Raw genomic sequence first — 18,181 nt, 5'->3', positions numbered from 1 at the left:
CTAAAATTATAAAATGATAATTAAATATAAATAGTAAAGGTACGGGAGAATTATGCCTACCTAAGAGATTGATTTTAGTCAGGGTAGGCAGTGCCTACCTTGCCTACCCTGACGGCACTTGCCTGATATAGCTACTACATCGTGATATTAGTGATACTAATTTCCCATATAATGAACAGAATTTCCAAAATATGAACAGATTGGTACTGTTAAAACATTGGATCATGTTGATGATACATAATTAGATGTACTTTCTAATGCTTGGGGAATTAAAATCAGGTAATTTACATTTTATGAAAAATTCTCAAATATTGAAGTTAAAGGAAAACATTGTAATTGACCTTGCTTTTGTATAGTAAATGCAAAATTTAATAAATGTAGCTTTCCAGATCTGAAGTCAGATTATTGACAAATTGTTTAATGCTCAAAAAATGGAAGTAATGATATGAAGTAGCATCTGTCTGTATACATGAACAGTTTTAACCTGTGCTTTTTGGTACTAGCACTAAATTCAAAATTGGTTTTTACGAAGTGAAATATTTTTCTTGGTTCCTTTCAAATTTAATTAATTGAAATTTGTTCATCACCGTTATTTATGCATTTGTAAATATTGTGTACTTGAGTACAAATTGGTAAAGATGGGATTAATTTAATCACATTTTCAAAGCATCCAATAAGAGGAAGTTCCTCCGTTTCTTGCTAAACTACAACAGCATCCACATTTCAATACATTTTAAGTTAGGCAGGTGGTTAGATAATTGCATTTGCTAAATTTAAAATTTTATAATTTGCAATTTTTGTGCAAATTATAAATGTAATTGTGTTTGTAAACATTTACTGTACATTGCCCTTTGCATAATGAGTATTTTTAATATTGAATATTTTGACAGGCCAAATGTGTCTTTTTAATATTTAATATTTAACATTTTGACAGGCCAATTGTGATCTAAGGAGGCAGATAGATGAACAGCAAAAGCTCCTTGAAAAATACAAAGAACGGTTAAACAAGTGTATGACAATGAGTAAAAAGTTACTGATTGAAAAGGTTAGAATCATAACTTTACAGTTTGTTTTAAGACCACTGGAACAGAAAAAAGCCATTCAGTTTATGAAGCGTTCTACTGTTCAGTTAATTCATGATGATTTCTGTCTCTATCGCTTTGGTTCCTTGCCTTGTAAAACCTTTGGCTCTCATTTGAAGTTTTTCGGTTGATCTTGGACAGGGAGATCATTCCAGATTCCACAATACTTTAAAAAACGAAACAATACATCCTTGAATTATACTGAACTAGTTTTAGGTCTATGGACTATCTTCGGTACAAACCAGCATCTGCAGTTCCTTCCTAAACAATGGGTACTTGTTTTGGACCTCCCCCCTCCAGAGGAAATGGTTTCTTATTAACAACTCTATCAGATCCTTGATTCGTCTGAAGTACTTCAATTAAAGCCTCATCTTAATTTTCAATACTCTAGTGTGAAATAATCTTGTCTATGCAACTCTTTCCTCTTAATTTAACTATTTTTGTCCCAAATTGAACTTGGTGAATTTGAATTTCATCTATCCAACGTCATTATTTTCTTCCTGTGTGCGTGATCCAGAACTGAAGAGATTTAACGAGATTTGTTCAAGTAAAGTGTCATTTCCACTCTGTTGCATCCAGTCCCTTTGTTTGTTTTGAGCGGGTCCAACAATTTTTGGTTATTTCTGCACATAGTCCCAAAATTGGCCTACTCAGCTAACCTACTTTCACGGTTCTCGGCTTCTTACCTGGGTCTAAATAAATAACATCAGTTCTCCATACTGAATATCTATTACAACTGTGCCCATCTCTGCATTTAAAATAATATATCTTGAGTCTTTTTACTGTTATTATACTGTTATTGTTATAAAGAATTATTAATCATCTAAAGTATCATGATTTACTGTCTTTTTTTAATTTTCCTATGTTCTAAACATTGCAGAAAATAGAATAGAATAGAATTACCTTTATTGTCAAGTTTCCCACAATTATCTAACTTTGGTGAAATAAAGTACTGCCATATGTATATTTTTGTTTTGGTTTATGGCCATTTCTCATTAAATTTGACAGAAGGTAGCTGGATTTGCCTGATTTCTTTACCCAGAGTTTTGATCTTGATTGCAGTACGTTCATCATGTTGACCATTTACTGAGAGTGTGAAAATATTTGTTTTGCTGGAAGTGATTAAATGTTATTTGTTTTATGTATGACTATGACAGCACTTTTAAACTCAGTTAAAACTGAGTTTAAAAAACTTTTAAATTCAGTTTTATCAGCAATCATGTTTGTGACATGATTTAAATGAGCTAGCAAAAAATGTTGGAAGAAAAACATAATTTATTGAAAATGGATTGTTGTGTTTTAGAGTAAGCAGGAGAAGCAATCCAGCAGAGAGAAGAGCATGCAGGACAGATTACGTCTGGGGCATTTCACGACAGTTCGACATGGTGCTTCATTCACGGAGCAGTGGACTGATGGCTATGCTTTTCAGAATCTTGTAAAGTGCGTACATTTTCGTTATCAAACTGCATTATTTCTTTGCACGCAATTATATATTGTCAGTCTACCACCCATTCTCCTAACATGTGCCTGCACTTTGACTATTACCTTTTTTCCAAGTGTTATCCCCTTCTTGATTGCATATCAAGCGCACTTGTATATTCTACCTAACTTCTTGTTACTTTACCCCTTGTAGAAGGGTAATGTTTAATACTTCACCCCTTACATAAGAAAGACTTTAAAATGGCGTTAAATCCAAACTGAAATTCTCTATCATGTTATTGCTAACCCTCAGTGTTTAATATTACGCGAACAGAAGACCATAATAAAATAGGAACAGGAGTAGGCCCCTCAAGTCTGCCCTGCCATTCAATCGAATCATGGCTAATCTGCCACAGGCGTAATCATTTCTTCTGTCCCAGTTCTCCATAATTTATCCTTGTTCCTCAGTCAATCACTTATGCTAGCTATCTTATTTTATACATTCATAATAGCCTTTGCAGTTTGTTTTGCCAGTTGCTAGTTTTACTTGCCAGTTTTCTCCCTTAATCATTTTTTTTCTCACTTTATTACAATTTTTTAGTCTCTTGCTGCAGGTTCTTGTAAAATTCCCAATTTTCCAGTCTATCACGAACCTTGCCATTTTGCATGTTGTAGACTCAGATTTAATATTTACCATAACCTCCTTTGTTAAACATGGCTTGTTAAATTTTCTCATGGGAACACTCTTTCTAATTGCAGCACCTTGGTGGGGGGAGGGGTCTATAGGGTACTCACACCTGTGTCCTCTTTCCCATGCTATTTATTATTTTCAATTAAAGTGATTCTAAGTCACAGTCCAAGTATCTATATCACTAATCAACACCAAGCAGTCACTTTCCTTGTTCAACTATCTCACCTTACGTCTTTAGCTTCTTCTTTTAAAATCTTAAAATAATCTGGAATATTAAGTTCCCAGTCCTGGTTTCCCCACAACTATACCTCTCTTAGATTGAACTCCTTTATTGCTATTTGTGTCTTCAACTCATCTGTCTTATTATAAATGCTGTATGTGTTAGATAAAGAGCCATTACTTTGACCTTTTACAATTTTGCTTACTCTGGATTTCTGCCACCCACTGGTTTAGATTTTCTGGCCCTTCCTGTCATCTTTTTGATTTTCATTTCCTTCTTCACTATCCTCTATAGACAATAGGTGCAGGAGTAGGCCATTCGGCCCTTTGAGCCAGCACCGCCATTCAATGTGATCATGGCTGATCATCCCCAGTCAGTATCCTGTTCCTGCCTTCTCCCTATATCCCCTGACTCTGCTATCTTTAAGAGCCCTATCTAGCTCTCTCTTGAAAGTATCCAGAGAACCAGCCTCCACCGCCCTCTGAGGCAGAGAATTCCACAGACTCACAACTCTCTGTATGAAAAAGTGTTTCCTCATCTCCGTTCTAAATGGCTTACCCCTTATTCTTAAACTGTGGCCCCTGGTTCTGGACTCCCCCAATATCGGGAACATTTTTCCTGCCTCCAGCGTGTCCGAACCCTTAATAATCTGATATGTTTCAATAAGATCCTCTCTCATCCTTCTAAATTCCAGAGTATACATGCCCAGCCGCTCCATTCTCTCAGCATATGACAGTCCCGTCATCCCGGGAATTAACCTTGTAAACCTATGCTGCACTCCCTCAATAGCAAGAATGTCCTTCCTCAAATTAGGGGACCAAAACTGCACACCATACTCCAGGTGTGGTCTCACTAGGGCGCTGTACAACTGCAGAAGGACCTCTTTGCTCCTCTCCTCAACTCCTCTTGTTATGAAGGCCAACATGCCATTCACTTTCTTCACTGCCTGTTGTACCTGCATGCTTACTTTCATTGACTGATGAACAAGGATCCCCAGATCCCGTTGAACTTCCCCTTTTCCCAACTTGACACCATTTAGATATTAATCTGCCTTTCCTGTTTGTGCTACCAAAGTGGATAACCTCACATTTATCCACATCTTTCTTCCTCTTTGGAATAAACTGATCCTGCACCTTCTGTATTATTCCCAGAAATACCTGTCATTGTTGTTCCTCTGTCATCCCTGCTAGGGTATCTTTCCAGTCAACTTTGGCCAGTTCCTCCCTCATGGCTCCATAGTCCCCTTTGTTCAACTGTAACACTGACACCTCCGATTTACCCTTCTCCCTCTCAAATTGTAGATTAAAACTGACCATATTATGGTCACCACCTCCTAATGGCTCCTTAACTTCAAGTTCCCTTATCAAATCCGGTTCGTTACACAACACTAAATCCAGAATTGCCTTCTCCCTGGTAGGCTCCAGTACAAGCTGCTCTAAGATTCCATCACGGATGCACTCCATAAACTCGCTTTCTTGGGGTCCAGTACCAACCTGATTTTCCCAGTCTACCTGCATGTTAAAATCTCCCATAACAACCGTAGCATTACCATTACGACATGCCAATTTTAACTCTTGATTCAACTTGCACCCTATATCCAGGCTACTGTTTGGGAGGCCTGTAGATAAGTCCCATTAGGGACTTTTTACCCTTATAATTCCTTAGTTCTATCCATACTGTCTCCACATCTCCTGTTTCAATGTCACCCCTTGCAAGGGACTGAATCTCATTCCTCACCAACAGAGCTACCCCACCCCCTTTGCCCACCTGTCTGTATTTTTGATAGGAGGTATACCCTTGAATATTCAGTTCCCACCCCTGGCTGACTTGCAGCCATGTCTCTGTAATTCCCACAACATCATACTTGCCAATTTCTAACTGAGCCTCAAGCTCGTCCACTTTATTTCTTATACTTCGCGCATTCATATACAACACTTTGACTTCGGTATTCACCTCCCCTCTCCCACCACTCACAATTGGCCCTGACCGTACTCTCTTATCCCTTCTCGAACTTTCCTTCCTATTAATTTGTGAGTCTTTTGTAACTTTTCCTGTACTCACTTCCCCTTTAACTCCATCTTTATACTCCCAATTTGTCAATCCCTCCCCTCCGCTATTTAGTTTAAACCCACCCGTGTAGCCCTAGCAAATCTGCCTGCCAGAATGTCGTTCCCCCTCCAGTTAAGATGTAACCCGTCCCTTTTGTACAGGTCACCCCTACCCCAGAACAGATCCCAGTAGTCTATAAATCTAAATCCTTGCTCCCTGCACCAGCCCCCCAGCCACACATTGAGATCCCCTATCTCCCTGATCCTGTCCTCACTAGCACGAGGTGCTGGAAGCAATCCAGAGATAACCACCCTAGAAGTCCTGCTTTTTAGACTTCTTCCTAACTCTCTCTACTAGTCAAGTCAAGTCAATTTTATTTCTATAGCTCATTTAAAAACAACTCTCGTTGACCAAAGTGCTTTACATCAGTGCAGATACTAACGTGCTACATACAATGGTACACAGATCTAACAATACACACATACAGCGCTCCCTCAGAGGACCGCAAGAAACGCTTGTGAGTAGAAATAGGTTTTAAGTCTAGACTTAAAGGAGTCGATGGAGGGGGCAGTTCTGATGATTAACATACTGCTGCTGTATAATTTAATTTTAATATTTTGCATGCATTTCCCATTGCTAGATCCCCCCCCCCCCACACTTTCAATTGTATGAAAGCCATTATAACATCATTCTATACCTTTGTGAACTCTTTTCACACTGTCACACAGTCTGCACCCTCTCCTTTCACATTTTAACAACAGTTGAAGATTTTAAAAGTATGCTGAAAATCTATAATAAAAACAGAAAATGCTGGAAATGCTCAGTAGGGCAGGCTGCAGTTATGGGTAGAGAAACATACTTAATATTTCAGATTCAGTATTTTCTGTTCTGATGTTGACAACAGTTAGAGTTTTCCCTGACCTTCATTCGACTGCCAAGAAGAAAATGTTTCAGTACTATATATTCTCTGACATTTTGAGCAGCACTGAAGGCTCTTGGTACTCACAGACTTTCTTACTGTTTTCATTTTAATGCAGACAACAGGAATGGATAAATCAACAAAGAGAAGAAATAGAAAGACAGAGGAAATTGTTGGCAAAGAGAAAGCCGCAACCAACTCAAAATGTGCAGGCTCCATCAGCAAATTTAGAGATAAAGCAACGCAAAGCTAAAGCTGTAAATGGAGCAGAAAACGATCCATTTGTCAGACCAAACCTTCCACAGTTGTAAGTTCCTTTTAAAATGTTATTAATTGTCTTGATAGATTAAACTATTTCATATAGTGGGCAAGCCAAGCAATAAAATATTTAATTGATTGGAAAATTTGTTTACAAAAGTTTATAAATGGCTGAGTAAATTTATCATAAATCTCATCTACATTTTATGATTATCATAAATGTTATGATAATCTTTAGAACAGATTCTAAAGATAATAAGGATTAGCATGAACTGAGAAAGAACAGGAATGTTAAAGGTATTAGCCTTTATTAATCTATATTTAGTTTTAAGATTAAAATTATAATCTTTATGATAAATATATATTTTACATTCTCGTTTGGATGTTTTTTCCATTTATTCGGTAAATGCAGAGCTTCAGCTTATCTTGTGTTTCATTTAAACATTTAGTCAGGTTATTAGAGTTTCAAGTACTGGCAATTGCAGCCTTAAATAGAGATTCCACTACCTATGTAGATATGATGAAACTGAAGTAAACGTGCTGCCCATTTTCTGCAATATTATACACCCCTTTGTGTTATTCTGTGCATTGTGTTGATCCCAAGAGGAGGCAAGTCAGATATTCATTTGTAATCATGTCCACCCAGTTAATTGCCAAAGTTGGTACAATAAGGCTACATTTTTCTTGCAGTAGAGCTCTCTCAAGTGAACAGGATGCTCCTGGTCATTCAATGTGTACTCTGAGTGCTGTGGCATTACCAATACTTGCCAGATGCAACCTAGAATGTTGGAGTCAAAAATGCTTTCTGCTTGCTAAGACTCCACTGAGCAAGTTTTAAAGTATGCATCTCGAAGCCAAAGTGTTACTCCCTGGAAATATTCATTAAATATAACTAACTTACACCAGCACTTTTGTTCTTCTTGCCATTTCCAATCATGGCTGCTGTGTTTCCTCATGGATAGAATACGAGCATCACAGCTAAGAGGTTGAGGAAAGCAATGTGCTTTGTAGAGAAATCATCTTCTATTCCACGATCCCACTACTGGCCACATCTTCCCATCTCCACCCCTTTCTGCTTTCCGCAGAGATCGTTCCCTCCGCAACTCCCTGGTCAACTCGTCCCTTCCCACCCAAACCACCCCCTCCCCAGGTACTTTCCCCTGCAACCGCAGGAGATGCAACACCTGTCCCTTTACCTCCCCCCGCGAATCCATCCAAGGAGTCCGACAGTCTTTCCAGGTGAGGCAGAGGTTCACTTGCACCTCCTCAAACCTCATCTACTGTATCCGCTGTTCCAGGTGTCAACATCTGTACATCGGCGAGACCAAGCGCAGGCTCAGCTGAACGTTTCGCTGAACACCTCCGCTTAGTCCACCTCAACCTACCTGATCTCCCGGTTGCTCAGCACTTTAACTCCCCCTTCCATTCCCAATCGAACCTTTCTGTCCTGGGCTTCCTCCATTGTCAGAGTGAGGCCCAGCGCAAATTGGAGGAACAGTGCCTCATATTTCGCTTGGGTAGCTTACACCCCAGCGGTATGAACATTGACTTCTCTAACTTCAAATAGCCCTTGCTGTCCCTTACCCTCCATCCCCTCCCTCTTCCCAGTTCTCCCACCAGTCTTACTGTCTCTGACTACATTCTATCCCTGTCCTGCCCACTCCCCTGACATCAGTCTGAAGAAGGGTCTCAACTCGAAACATCACCCATTCCTTCTCTCCAGAGATGCTGCCTGTCCTGCTGAGTTACTCCAGCATTTTGTGTCTACCTTCATCTTCTATTCCAGTTCGGTATGAGGATGAGCAGACCTGAGATGTAACACATCTTGAACATTGTTGCTTGTTCTTGTAATGTTTGCCTTATACTTCTAATATTCCTATTCTTTCTCAGTTCATGCTAATCCTTATGATGTGTTGGGAGTATTCTGTAACAATCAGCAATACTGCAAAGACCCAAGTAATAATTTCCAACCCTAAAGGATTGACGTAAATATAAAAGCGTTTGCAGTTGTGGTGACTTACTTATGTCTGGGTTTTTTTTAGGCATCGGAGTTGACTTTGAAGTTGAGAATGATGCTCCATGCAACTTTAATTATTTCTGATGTCCACGTGGCACATTCATTTTACTGTTTTCTTTCCCTTTTATAGGTTAACGGTAGCAGAGTACCATGAACAAGAAGAGATTTTCAAACTTAGGTTGGGACATCTTAAGAAGGTTTGTGATGTTACTGTTTAATTATAATTTTGTGATGTTACTGTCTCTTAACCCAATCACCTCTTTCACACCCCTTCCCTGAGCTGCTGCAATGCACATACTCGTAACTCTACCTCACTCGATTATTGCACTTTAGTATTTTCATTATTTTCAATTTATGATTCTGCTGAAATTTTTGTACCAATATGCTGTTTTGTTTTCATTATTGATGTATCTATCATTACCGTTTACTCTTTATGCGCTTCATGCAAACAATGAACTTCATTTCACCCTTGTGTATATGACAATGAACAAATCTGAATCTCTTTCAAATCCTGAAAGAATTATGTTATTTGAATGGTTGACAGAATAATTGTACTACAGTCAAATTTGTTTTTCTCTGTTTTAAACAGGAAGAAGCTGAAATTCAAGCAGAGCTGGAGAGACTGGAGAGAGTGAGAAATTTGCACATACGTGAACTTAAAAGAATAAATAATGAAGACAGTTCACAGTAGGTTAATAGATATCAAAATTGTTAGGAATTTAATGTATCTTTCAAAATCTGTTTCAAAATATTTTACAGGCATGGATAGGACAGGTTTAGATGGATATGGGCTAAACTCAGGTAGGTGGGACTAGTGTAGGTGGGACATGTTGGCCGGTGTGGGCAAGTTGGGCTGAAGGGCCTGTTTCCATGCTGTATGACTCTATGACACTGACTCTAGACACTGAATATATCGGACGCAATCACATTATATCTACAGCAATAAGATAAATAATTGAAATTAAAGCTAAATGCTGGAAATTTGAAATAAAAACTGAAAATAGTGGGACTACTCAGAAGGTTAGACATAATTTGTGGAAAGAGAAATAAAGTTGATATTTCATAGTCCCTTAAGAAAAACTGGAATCAAGATAGTTTTAAGTTGCAGAGAGAGTGGGGATAGGGCACAGGAAATATCTCTGAAAGATTTGTGTGGTAAGAAGTCCGAGATGCAATCTATTTGATAAATTATTGAAGGAAGCAAGAGAAGGTAAAGAAAATAAAGAATAAAAGGTGAGATGTGCAGGCCATCCCCAGCAGATCAGGCAGTGTCAGTGCTGAGGAGAAACACCAAGTTAATATTATCACAGTCTAGTTATACCCAATGAGAATGAGTTACCTGAAATTGCCATAATGGCTATTGAGTCCTGACTCAAGCCTGGGCTTGGAAGCTGCAACATGCCTGTTCCTCGCAGCATTGAGCCTCATTGCAATAGTGCAGGAGGCCATAGACAGGAAATGGAGTTGACATTTTGGGTTGAGACCCAGAATTTTTTTTATTTACGTAAAGTTGAGAAATATTTCATCTTTTTTGATTGGCCTTCATATTTTAGAGTATGCTTTTAAATGAGGTGATTTAGATGTCTGTTCTGACTTTGTAATCCCGGCTGTTCAACTACACATTTATTTCCATTATGATGCAGCTGGCCATATCAAAATTATATAATCTCCAAAGGCACTGATCTCTATTTTTGATATTCTGAAGTTGTTTTTTCATTATTATCCCTGTACATGGTTGCATGCAATCCAAACCATATCCCATTACCATCTCCATACTCCATCCTGAAGTCCAAAGGCCACTATTTTTAGTCTTTGCCTTTTGGCAAAAAAAAACCCAGCAACTCGTAAGCAGAAATGTGCACAAATGGTAATCAAAAGCATAGGTGGGATGCTCTTGATTACCATGTGTGCGCATGTCTGCTTGTAAAGCTATCAAAACCTCAATTTACAATCATTTTTGCGCTTTCTTTTTATAGCAGCCAATCATACCTTCACTTTATGAGTTGTACCTGAAATGTAGCTGGTGCTCATCTGATTTTAAAATATAAATACTGACTATAATTTGAATATATAAATGTTTATAATTCTTTATCCTTGCCTAAATCTAAAAGTTACATAATCTTGAGTGTAAGCAATTCCAATCTCTATCTTTTATCATTAATTTTTTGTTAGCACAATTAGTCCACTGCTACTGTAATTAGTCCTCTGCTACATAATTAGTCCTCTGCTATTCTGCTACTGACCAGAATACCCAGTTGTGGCTGGTAAAAATTGTTTCTCTCCTTCAGCAAAGATATTGCAAATAGTCTTGCTTGTTTTCCAGTCATTGAACCACACCTCTCCACTTGATAAATATAGCAGAGTTAGGGGATATGGGGAGAAGGCAGGAACGGGGTACTGATTGTGGATGATCAGTCATGATCACAGTGAACGGCAGTGCTGGCTCGAAGGGCCAAATGGCCTACTCCTGCACCTATTGTCTATTGATTCTTCCTTTTCAGCTTTTCATACATCAATAATTTTATTGCTAATTCTCCAATACTCCACCTTTCTCTTCAAAACAGCTCAATAGCAAAACCTACCCAATGTTAAGCATTAAAATCAAAGTATAATAATATCCTGATAATTCCTCTCAGGCTCACTTCAAAAGACATATTTCAATATTTTTCATTTAGTTTGAAATGTAAATATTTTAATTATGTCCGCATCTCTTATCATAACCATCTGTACAAATAGGTTAATTGTGGAATACTTTGACGATTTCTCTATGTTTATGCAGACTGATCATCTCTTTTTTAGATTCAAAGATCACCCCACGTTGAATGATAGATATTTATTGCTACACCTACTTGGACGAGGTGGTTTCAGTGAAGTATACAAGGTAAGCTTTGAGTTTTAAAATGACATGACGCGTTTCAATTGTTTGGAAAGATACTTGGATTTCACTGATGTGGAAGGAGCTGCTTACTAACCGTTGCTAAGCTGAGGAAAGTTAATTTTAACGTATAGTGTGACCTGGTGAAATTTGCGCGCACACTTATTATATTGACAAATATTTGCCTATCGTGGCTCAAACTTTATCATTCTTCATTTTAAAATGATTTTTGCAAATAAATGATTTGATTGAGAAATCAAAATCATTTGTATTAACCTTTTTATTCGAACTTATGCAAAATTTGAACCTTGGTTCATATTTTGAAGCATTTCTTGGCTACTTCTTCACTACATCCACAGAAGGTAAGTTACTAAGGTGAAGGCATGTATATATAACACTAGGCTGATTGTGGGCACCATATTTAAATTGCACCCATTTCACTCTGTGTAGGTAGCGGTGGATAAAATTAGTGCTTCATTATCAATGGCAAAAATTCAATAAACAACGTTACTAACTAGTGCTGAGCATAGTTTTGCAGATGACTGGCAACAGTTCAAAATAACTAACGCTGATTACTGGAGGCACAAAAAAACTGCAGATGCTACAAACTGTAATACAAAAAAGAGAGGACCTGGAGGAACTCAATGGGTCGGGCAGCATCTGTGGAAGGAAATGGCTAGTCAACATTGTGGATCGAGACCCTACATCTAGACTGAAAGTAGAAGGGAAGTAATCTGTATAAGGAGGGGTGGGGCAAGAGCTAGCAAGCGATAGGTGAAGAGACAAGGAACTGCAGATGCTGGTTCACAAAAAAAAGACAAAGTGCATAGAAGATTTACAGGGATGTTGCTAGGATATGAGGATCTGAGCTATAAGGAGAGGTTGAGCAGGCTAGGACTGTTCTGTGCAGCGCAGGAGGATAAGAGGTGATCCTGTACATGTGTACAAAATCATGAGAGGAATTGATCGGGTAAATGTACAGAGTCTCTTGGCCAGAGAGGGGAATCGAGAACCAGAGGATATAGGTTTACGGTGAGGGAGAAAAGATTTAGTTGGAGCCTAAGGCGCAACTTTTCTACACAAAGAGTAGTGGGTGTATGGAACGAGCTGCTGGAGGAGGTAGTTGAGGCAGATACTATCACAACGTTTAAAATCATTTGGACAAATAAATGGATAGGAGAGGTTTAGAGGGATATGAGCTAAATGCAGGCAGTTGGGACTAGTGTAGATGGGGGATGTTGGTCGGCATGGGCAAGTTGGGCAGAGGGTCTGTTTTTACATTGTATGACTTTGACTGGCAACTGGGAGATCTAGATGACCACTAAGGCCAGAGTGCAAGTGCTCAGCAACTGATCGCCCTGTCTGTTTAGTCTTGCTTATGTAGAGGAAGCCACTTCAAGAGCACTGAATGCAATAGATGAGGTGCAGGTGAATCTCTGTGTCATCTGGAAAAGCTATTGGATCCCTGGATGGAGGTGAGGGAAGAAGTTTAGGGATAGGGGTTATACCTTCTATAATTTCAGTGTAAAGTGCCGGGGGATGTTGATAGATGGGTGGGGAAGGATAAGCAAACCAGGGGGGCACGAAGAGAGTGGTCCCTGTGGAAAGCAGAATGAGCCACTGAAGGGACTGTTGGGGGGAGATCACTTTGTAGCTGGCGGAAATACTGAATAATTATGTTCTAAATGCAGAAAGAAGCTGGTGGGGTGAAAGGTAAGAACCACCATTCCTGTTCTGTTCTGTCTGGTGGGGGGGGGGGGTGAGGAGGTGGGAAAAGAGGTGAGGTGAGAGCAGAAGTGTGGGATGCAGAGGAGATGTGGGTGTGTACTTTGTCAATCACAATGAGGGAAGCTGCATTTCCTGTACATGGGGAACATTTCAGCAAGTGCCACCTTATGAACAGATGGGACAGGGACAGAAACAGAAAATACTGCTATCCTTACAAGAGATGAAGTGGGAGGAGGTATTGTCTAGAAAATCTGAGACAATGGTAGACCAATTTTACTCCAAGGTGCTGAATGAGGTGTAGCAAGACATTTAATATCCCTAGATTGACACAAAGAGCTGGAGTAATTCAGCGGATCAGACAGGATCTCTGGAGAAAAAGAATAGGTGGCGTTTCGGGTTGAGGCCCTTCTTCAGAAGTGTCTCGACCCAAAATGTCATCTATTCCTTTTTTCCAGAGATGCTGTCTGACACGCTGAGTTACTCCAGCTTTTTGTGTCTATCCAGCATCTGCAGTTCCTTCCTACACATTTAATAAACCTATGTGCATAATCAAGGTTAGTGAATATGTCACATTTTGGCAACTGCATCATCTGTTTAGTCATTTACGTCAGTACACATCTATCACTTAACAATCTCACATGTTGATACGCAGAACCACACTCTCATCTACTTCAAGCAGCTTCATGTCTCTCATCCACATCTTGTAGCTCGTGTGACTGGCTGCTATTTGACCATAGCACAGCGTTCAAACACATTTCACGGCATACTATGACACACTTCCTTCCTCCTTGCAGGAGAAAATGATATGTAACCAGCACAAGTAGCTTAAGCTGGCAGGAAACAAATGTGCCTGTGTTGATTCTCTGCTGAAAGACACATTTCAGGCCATTGTTTTTTTTAATCTTGGCTGATAATAACACATTGACCAATGTAGGCCCATAACTAAATCTCTTTCCCTCACATTATACAAAATCTTCACTTCTATAAATTGTATATGACATAAGCCTGCACTACTCCATCATTCTTTCATTCCTCTACAATCACTGCATCCACCTACCCACGCCACATCCCCAAACTTTATCATAACCCTTCCCTTGTGCCATTCCCCTTTCATATGGCCAGAGGTGGCTGACCAGCAAGAGGTGGTTGGAGACACCTTCTCACATGATCTTTCACTTAAAGTCCAAACTCGGATAAGGGCACATTACATTCTAAGGAGGTTAACTGAGGGATTTGCACATTAGTCATTAGCCATTAGGAGGGGGGGGGGGGGGGGGGGAGGGGGGAATCAGTGCATATGGCTGTGTCACGAAGATTATGATGGCACAGGAGTTCCAGATGTGGATGTCAATGGAGCATCCTATATTGGATGTCTAAAGTGCATTTGTATGAGTTTTTAGAGCATTGACAGGCCTGTCAAAGAGTGTGTGAAATGTTCTTAGTGGAAAGCACAGCGCCAAACCTGCACAGAACCTTGCGTGGATCTTTGAAGCCATTGTTTGGAATTAATGTGGTGGCATTTTCAGTGATGGAAAGCCCAATCACCGTGTAGCAATTTGCACTGATATTCCAGCTACAATGCAACATGAGCAGAAACAAACCAATGACGAGTAGAAGCCTGTGATGGTTCAAATAATGACTCTCACAATTCTTTCTCCAACTAGTAACCAGATTTAAATTTAAAATCATTTGCAAAAATGTGCATAACAGGTAAAAATATTATTTAACAGGTTTGTCAGAATCTGTGTAACCTCACAGACAATTTTATTAAGGTAGAGGATAGTATGTGAATATGCAATTTACAGATTACATAAGGTGAGGGACTAGCACAGTTACCATTGGCAACATTATGTCCCCCTCTATTATAGGTTTCTGTGATTTCATTGGGTGCTTTTTTATGTTAACTGACTTGTCCAGCTGATCTCAATGACTCGAGACATCTAGTGGCCAAAGTAAGAAAATTTATTCCCCTTTACCTAAGATGTCAATCACATTTGCAGAATTATCAGTGATGAGTGTGATGCCTTTGTTTAAAATGGCAGCAAAGTTGGACAAATTTTTCAACATAGACAGATTATGATATCAAGGGGTATGATGTAGCATTTGGTGAAATTAAAGTTGATATATCCAGTTAAATGGCAGAATAAGACTTTAAAGAATGATTAGCTCACTCCAATTACTTGATTCTTTTTTACTTTGCTTGGGACAATCTTTGGCTTGTCAGAATGTGTGCATTTTCTGAATAACTATCAAAGGTTGAGATTCTGTGCACACAACTGGATGCCCACAATACATTTATAATAATTTAACACAGAATGAATGGCAAAATATTTCTCTAAAAGCGCTTATGTGTAGTAATTTGTAATTCTTGTCTTGTATTTCTATTCAGCACTAATGTAAACTTGTAAAAATGTATGTTGAAAGGATCCTTATAACACTTTCATTTGCCATTTTTGCTAATGTATTTATTGCAGTTAGAAATGAGAGCCATATGGAGGGTAATGTAACAAATGAAAGACATTACAGACGCTGGAAGTCTGAAATGTAGAAAATAACTCTATTTTGATAGCTTTTGTAATGACAATGTGAGAGAAAAAAACAATGCTCTGATGAAAGATTATGACCTAGAATATAAAACTCTTTCTCTTGCCTCCAGATAATTTCTGAGCTGAATATTTCCAGCATTTTCTACTATTATTTGTAAAATTGTCTGTAGTCAATATGTTTATGTCATAGGGGCAGAATTAGGCCATTCTGCCCATCGAGTCGACTCTGCCATTCAATCATGGCTGATCTATCTTTCCCCTTCAACCCCATTCTCCTACCTCCTCCCTGTAACTTTTGACACCTTTATTAACCAAGAACCTGTCAAACCCCACTTTAAAAATACCCAAAGACTTGACCTCCACAGCCGCCTGCGGCAATGAATCCACAGATTCACCACCTTCTGGCTAAATAAAATCCTCCTCATCTTCCTTCTAATGGTATGTCCTTTTATTTTGAGGCTGTTCCCTCTGGTCCTAGAGTCTCCCACTAGTGGAAACATCCTCTCCACATCCACTCTGTCCAGTCCTTTCATTATTCGGTAAGTTTCAATCGCATTCTTTTAAGCTCCATCGAGTACAGGCTCAGAGCCGTCAAACGCTCTTCGTACGTTAACTCAACCATCCCCGGGATCATTCTCATAAGCCTCCTCTGGACTGGTTTTTAAATTCTAGATCAGTGCAATGAATTTAAATTCCCATTTTCTACTGGATATTACATGTTCATCGAAGGTTCTGAATTACTCAATTCAGAAATTTAGCAACTACATCACTATTGTCAAGATTTCAAACTTTAAATAAATCAACCACAAAGGTAATTTGCTATAGATCAAGAGATTATAAATGTTATGGAATATAAATTGAAAGACATCTGCAAATTAAACAGTTGAACAATCGACTTTATGTTCCTAGTAGATTGATGAGTGGGTATTGATTTCAATGGCCTTATCAGATGCATCCCATGACCATGTGACCTATTTCCTTAAGATAGCAGTGGTTCTGTAATGATTGCTTTAGACCCATCGCCTGCCTCCTGCAGCAAAGGCAGGGTTAATGATGTGCCTCACGGTCTAGGCTTCAATTTGCAGCCTACTTCGATTTCATCAGTTTCAATGAAGGTTCATTGACCTAAAATTTTAACTCTTTTTCTCTCCATATTTGCTGGCTGGGCTGGGAATTTCCAGACTTTTCTGTTTATTTCAGGTTTTTGGCATCTGCAGCATCTTGTATTGGAGTACTGTTTTGATTTTCAAATGCAGTGGAATATTGGACCTATTCTTGGTTGAGCTTTGGTCTTTTTCCTGTTTTGATGGGTGATAACGAGTTTTGCTTATAAACTGTGTTTTTAAATCTCTGAAGCAGGTTCACATTCCATATCTTTCTGTAAATGTCCAGTAGTGACCCAGAGAATGGCTCTTAAATAAGATAGTAGAAACAGCAGCTTTTGGTTTTTGGCTGTGGGCTGTAATTCTTGATCTTTCATCTGCGTCTTTCAACACACTCTGAACATTTGTCAGAGGCCTTTTTACTTCCAACAGTTCTGTATTTGTGTGTTTACATTAAAAGTTGTATCTGAAGCAATTAAAAAAATTCTCACGTTAGTTTGAAATGGTGCTAAGAGGCTATTATAAGTATTTTTATTTATTTTTTCATATATTAGGCCTTTGACCTGATTGAACAGAGGTACGCAGCAGTGAAGATTCATCAACTGAACAAAAACTGGAGAGAAGAAAAGAAAGAAAACTATCACAAGTATGTCTTTATCTTTAAAACAAAGAAATATAATTTTCTGTAGTTTCAGAACAAAGTAGAATTATATGCACTATTTTAATTGTTGGTTTTAGGCATGCATGCAGAGAATACAGAATACACAAAGAACTGGATCATCCCAGGATAGTTAAATTGTATGACTATTTCTCCTTAGATACAGATACGTAAGTATGCTGCTTTGTATTTCAGAATGTGTATGTTTCTTTACATTTGTCTCTTCGTAAATAACAGCAAAAAATATTGAAATTGTTTGGAACGTATAGTCGAACTAAAGGGAAAATAACATACTTGATGCTAATCTCAAATATCTTATTTTGTCAAGTTATAAGAAAATTATTCTAAAGATTTTAATTTGATGTTTTTGAATATAGAAGGGTATGTCTTGTTTTGCTATGGCTTTAGCATTTCCCGTTAAAACCCACAGCTGAGTTTCTTTGTGGAAAGTTGTAATTAAGTTAAATGTTTTAGGATGTGATTCATTAATATTTTAGCAACAGAAGATAATGGTCCTTAGTGGTATAGTTTCAATAAAGCATAACATTCTGAGATATAAAATTCATTCACACTGAATTTATGTGGGGTGGAGGAGGGGGCAGGGAGAGAGGCAGGA

General features: G+C 38.6%; 1 protein-coding gene across 1 annotated transcript in view; it reads left to right on the top strand.

Moving 5' to 3' along the window:
- tlk1 (tousled like kinase 1) overlaps positions 1 to 18,181 on the top strand; it is a 134,571-nt gene that overhangs the window by 93,647 nt on the left and 22,743 nt on the right. The window contains exons 9-16 of the mRNA XM_033024012.1: positions 935 to 1,045; positions 2,386 to 2,522; positions 6,499 to 6,687; positions 8,786 to 8,852; positions 9,245 to 9,342; positions 11,455 to 11,536; positions 17,462 to 17,553; positions 17,646 to 17,735. Coding sequence (XP_032879903.1) covers positions 935 to 1,045; positions 2,386 to 2,522; positions 6,499 to 6,687; positions 8,786 to 8,852; positions 9,245 to 9,342; positions 11,455 to 11,536; positions 17,462 to 17,553; positions 17,646 to 17,735 — 866 coding nt within the window. The remainder of the gene's footprint in view (positions 1 to 934; positions 1,046 to 2,385; positions 2,523 to 6,498; positions 6,688 to 8,785; positions 8,853 to 9,244; positions 9,343 to 11,454; positions 11,537 to 17,461; positions 17,554 to 17,645; positions 17,736 to 18,181) is intronic.

The sequence above is a fragment of the Amblyraja radiata genome, chromosome 7 (assembly GCF_010909765.2).
Source record: "Amblyraja radiata isolate CabotCenter1 chromosome 7, sAmbRad1.1.pri, whole genome shotgun sequence".
NCBI classification, from domain to species: Eukaryota; Metazoa; Chordata; class Chondrichthyes; order Rajiformes; family Rajidae; genus Amblyraja; species Amblyraja radiata.
This window is presented reverse-complemented; position numbering and strand designations above follow the sequence as displayed.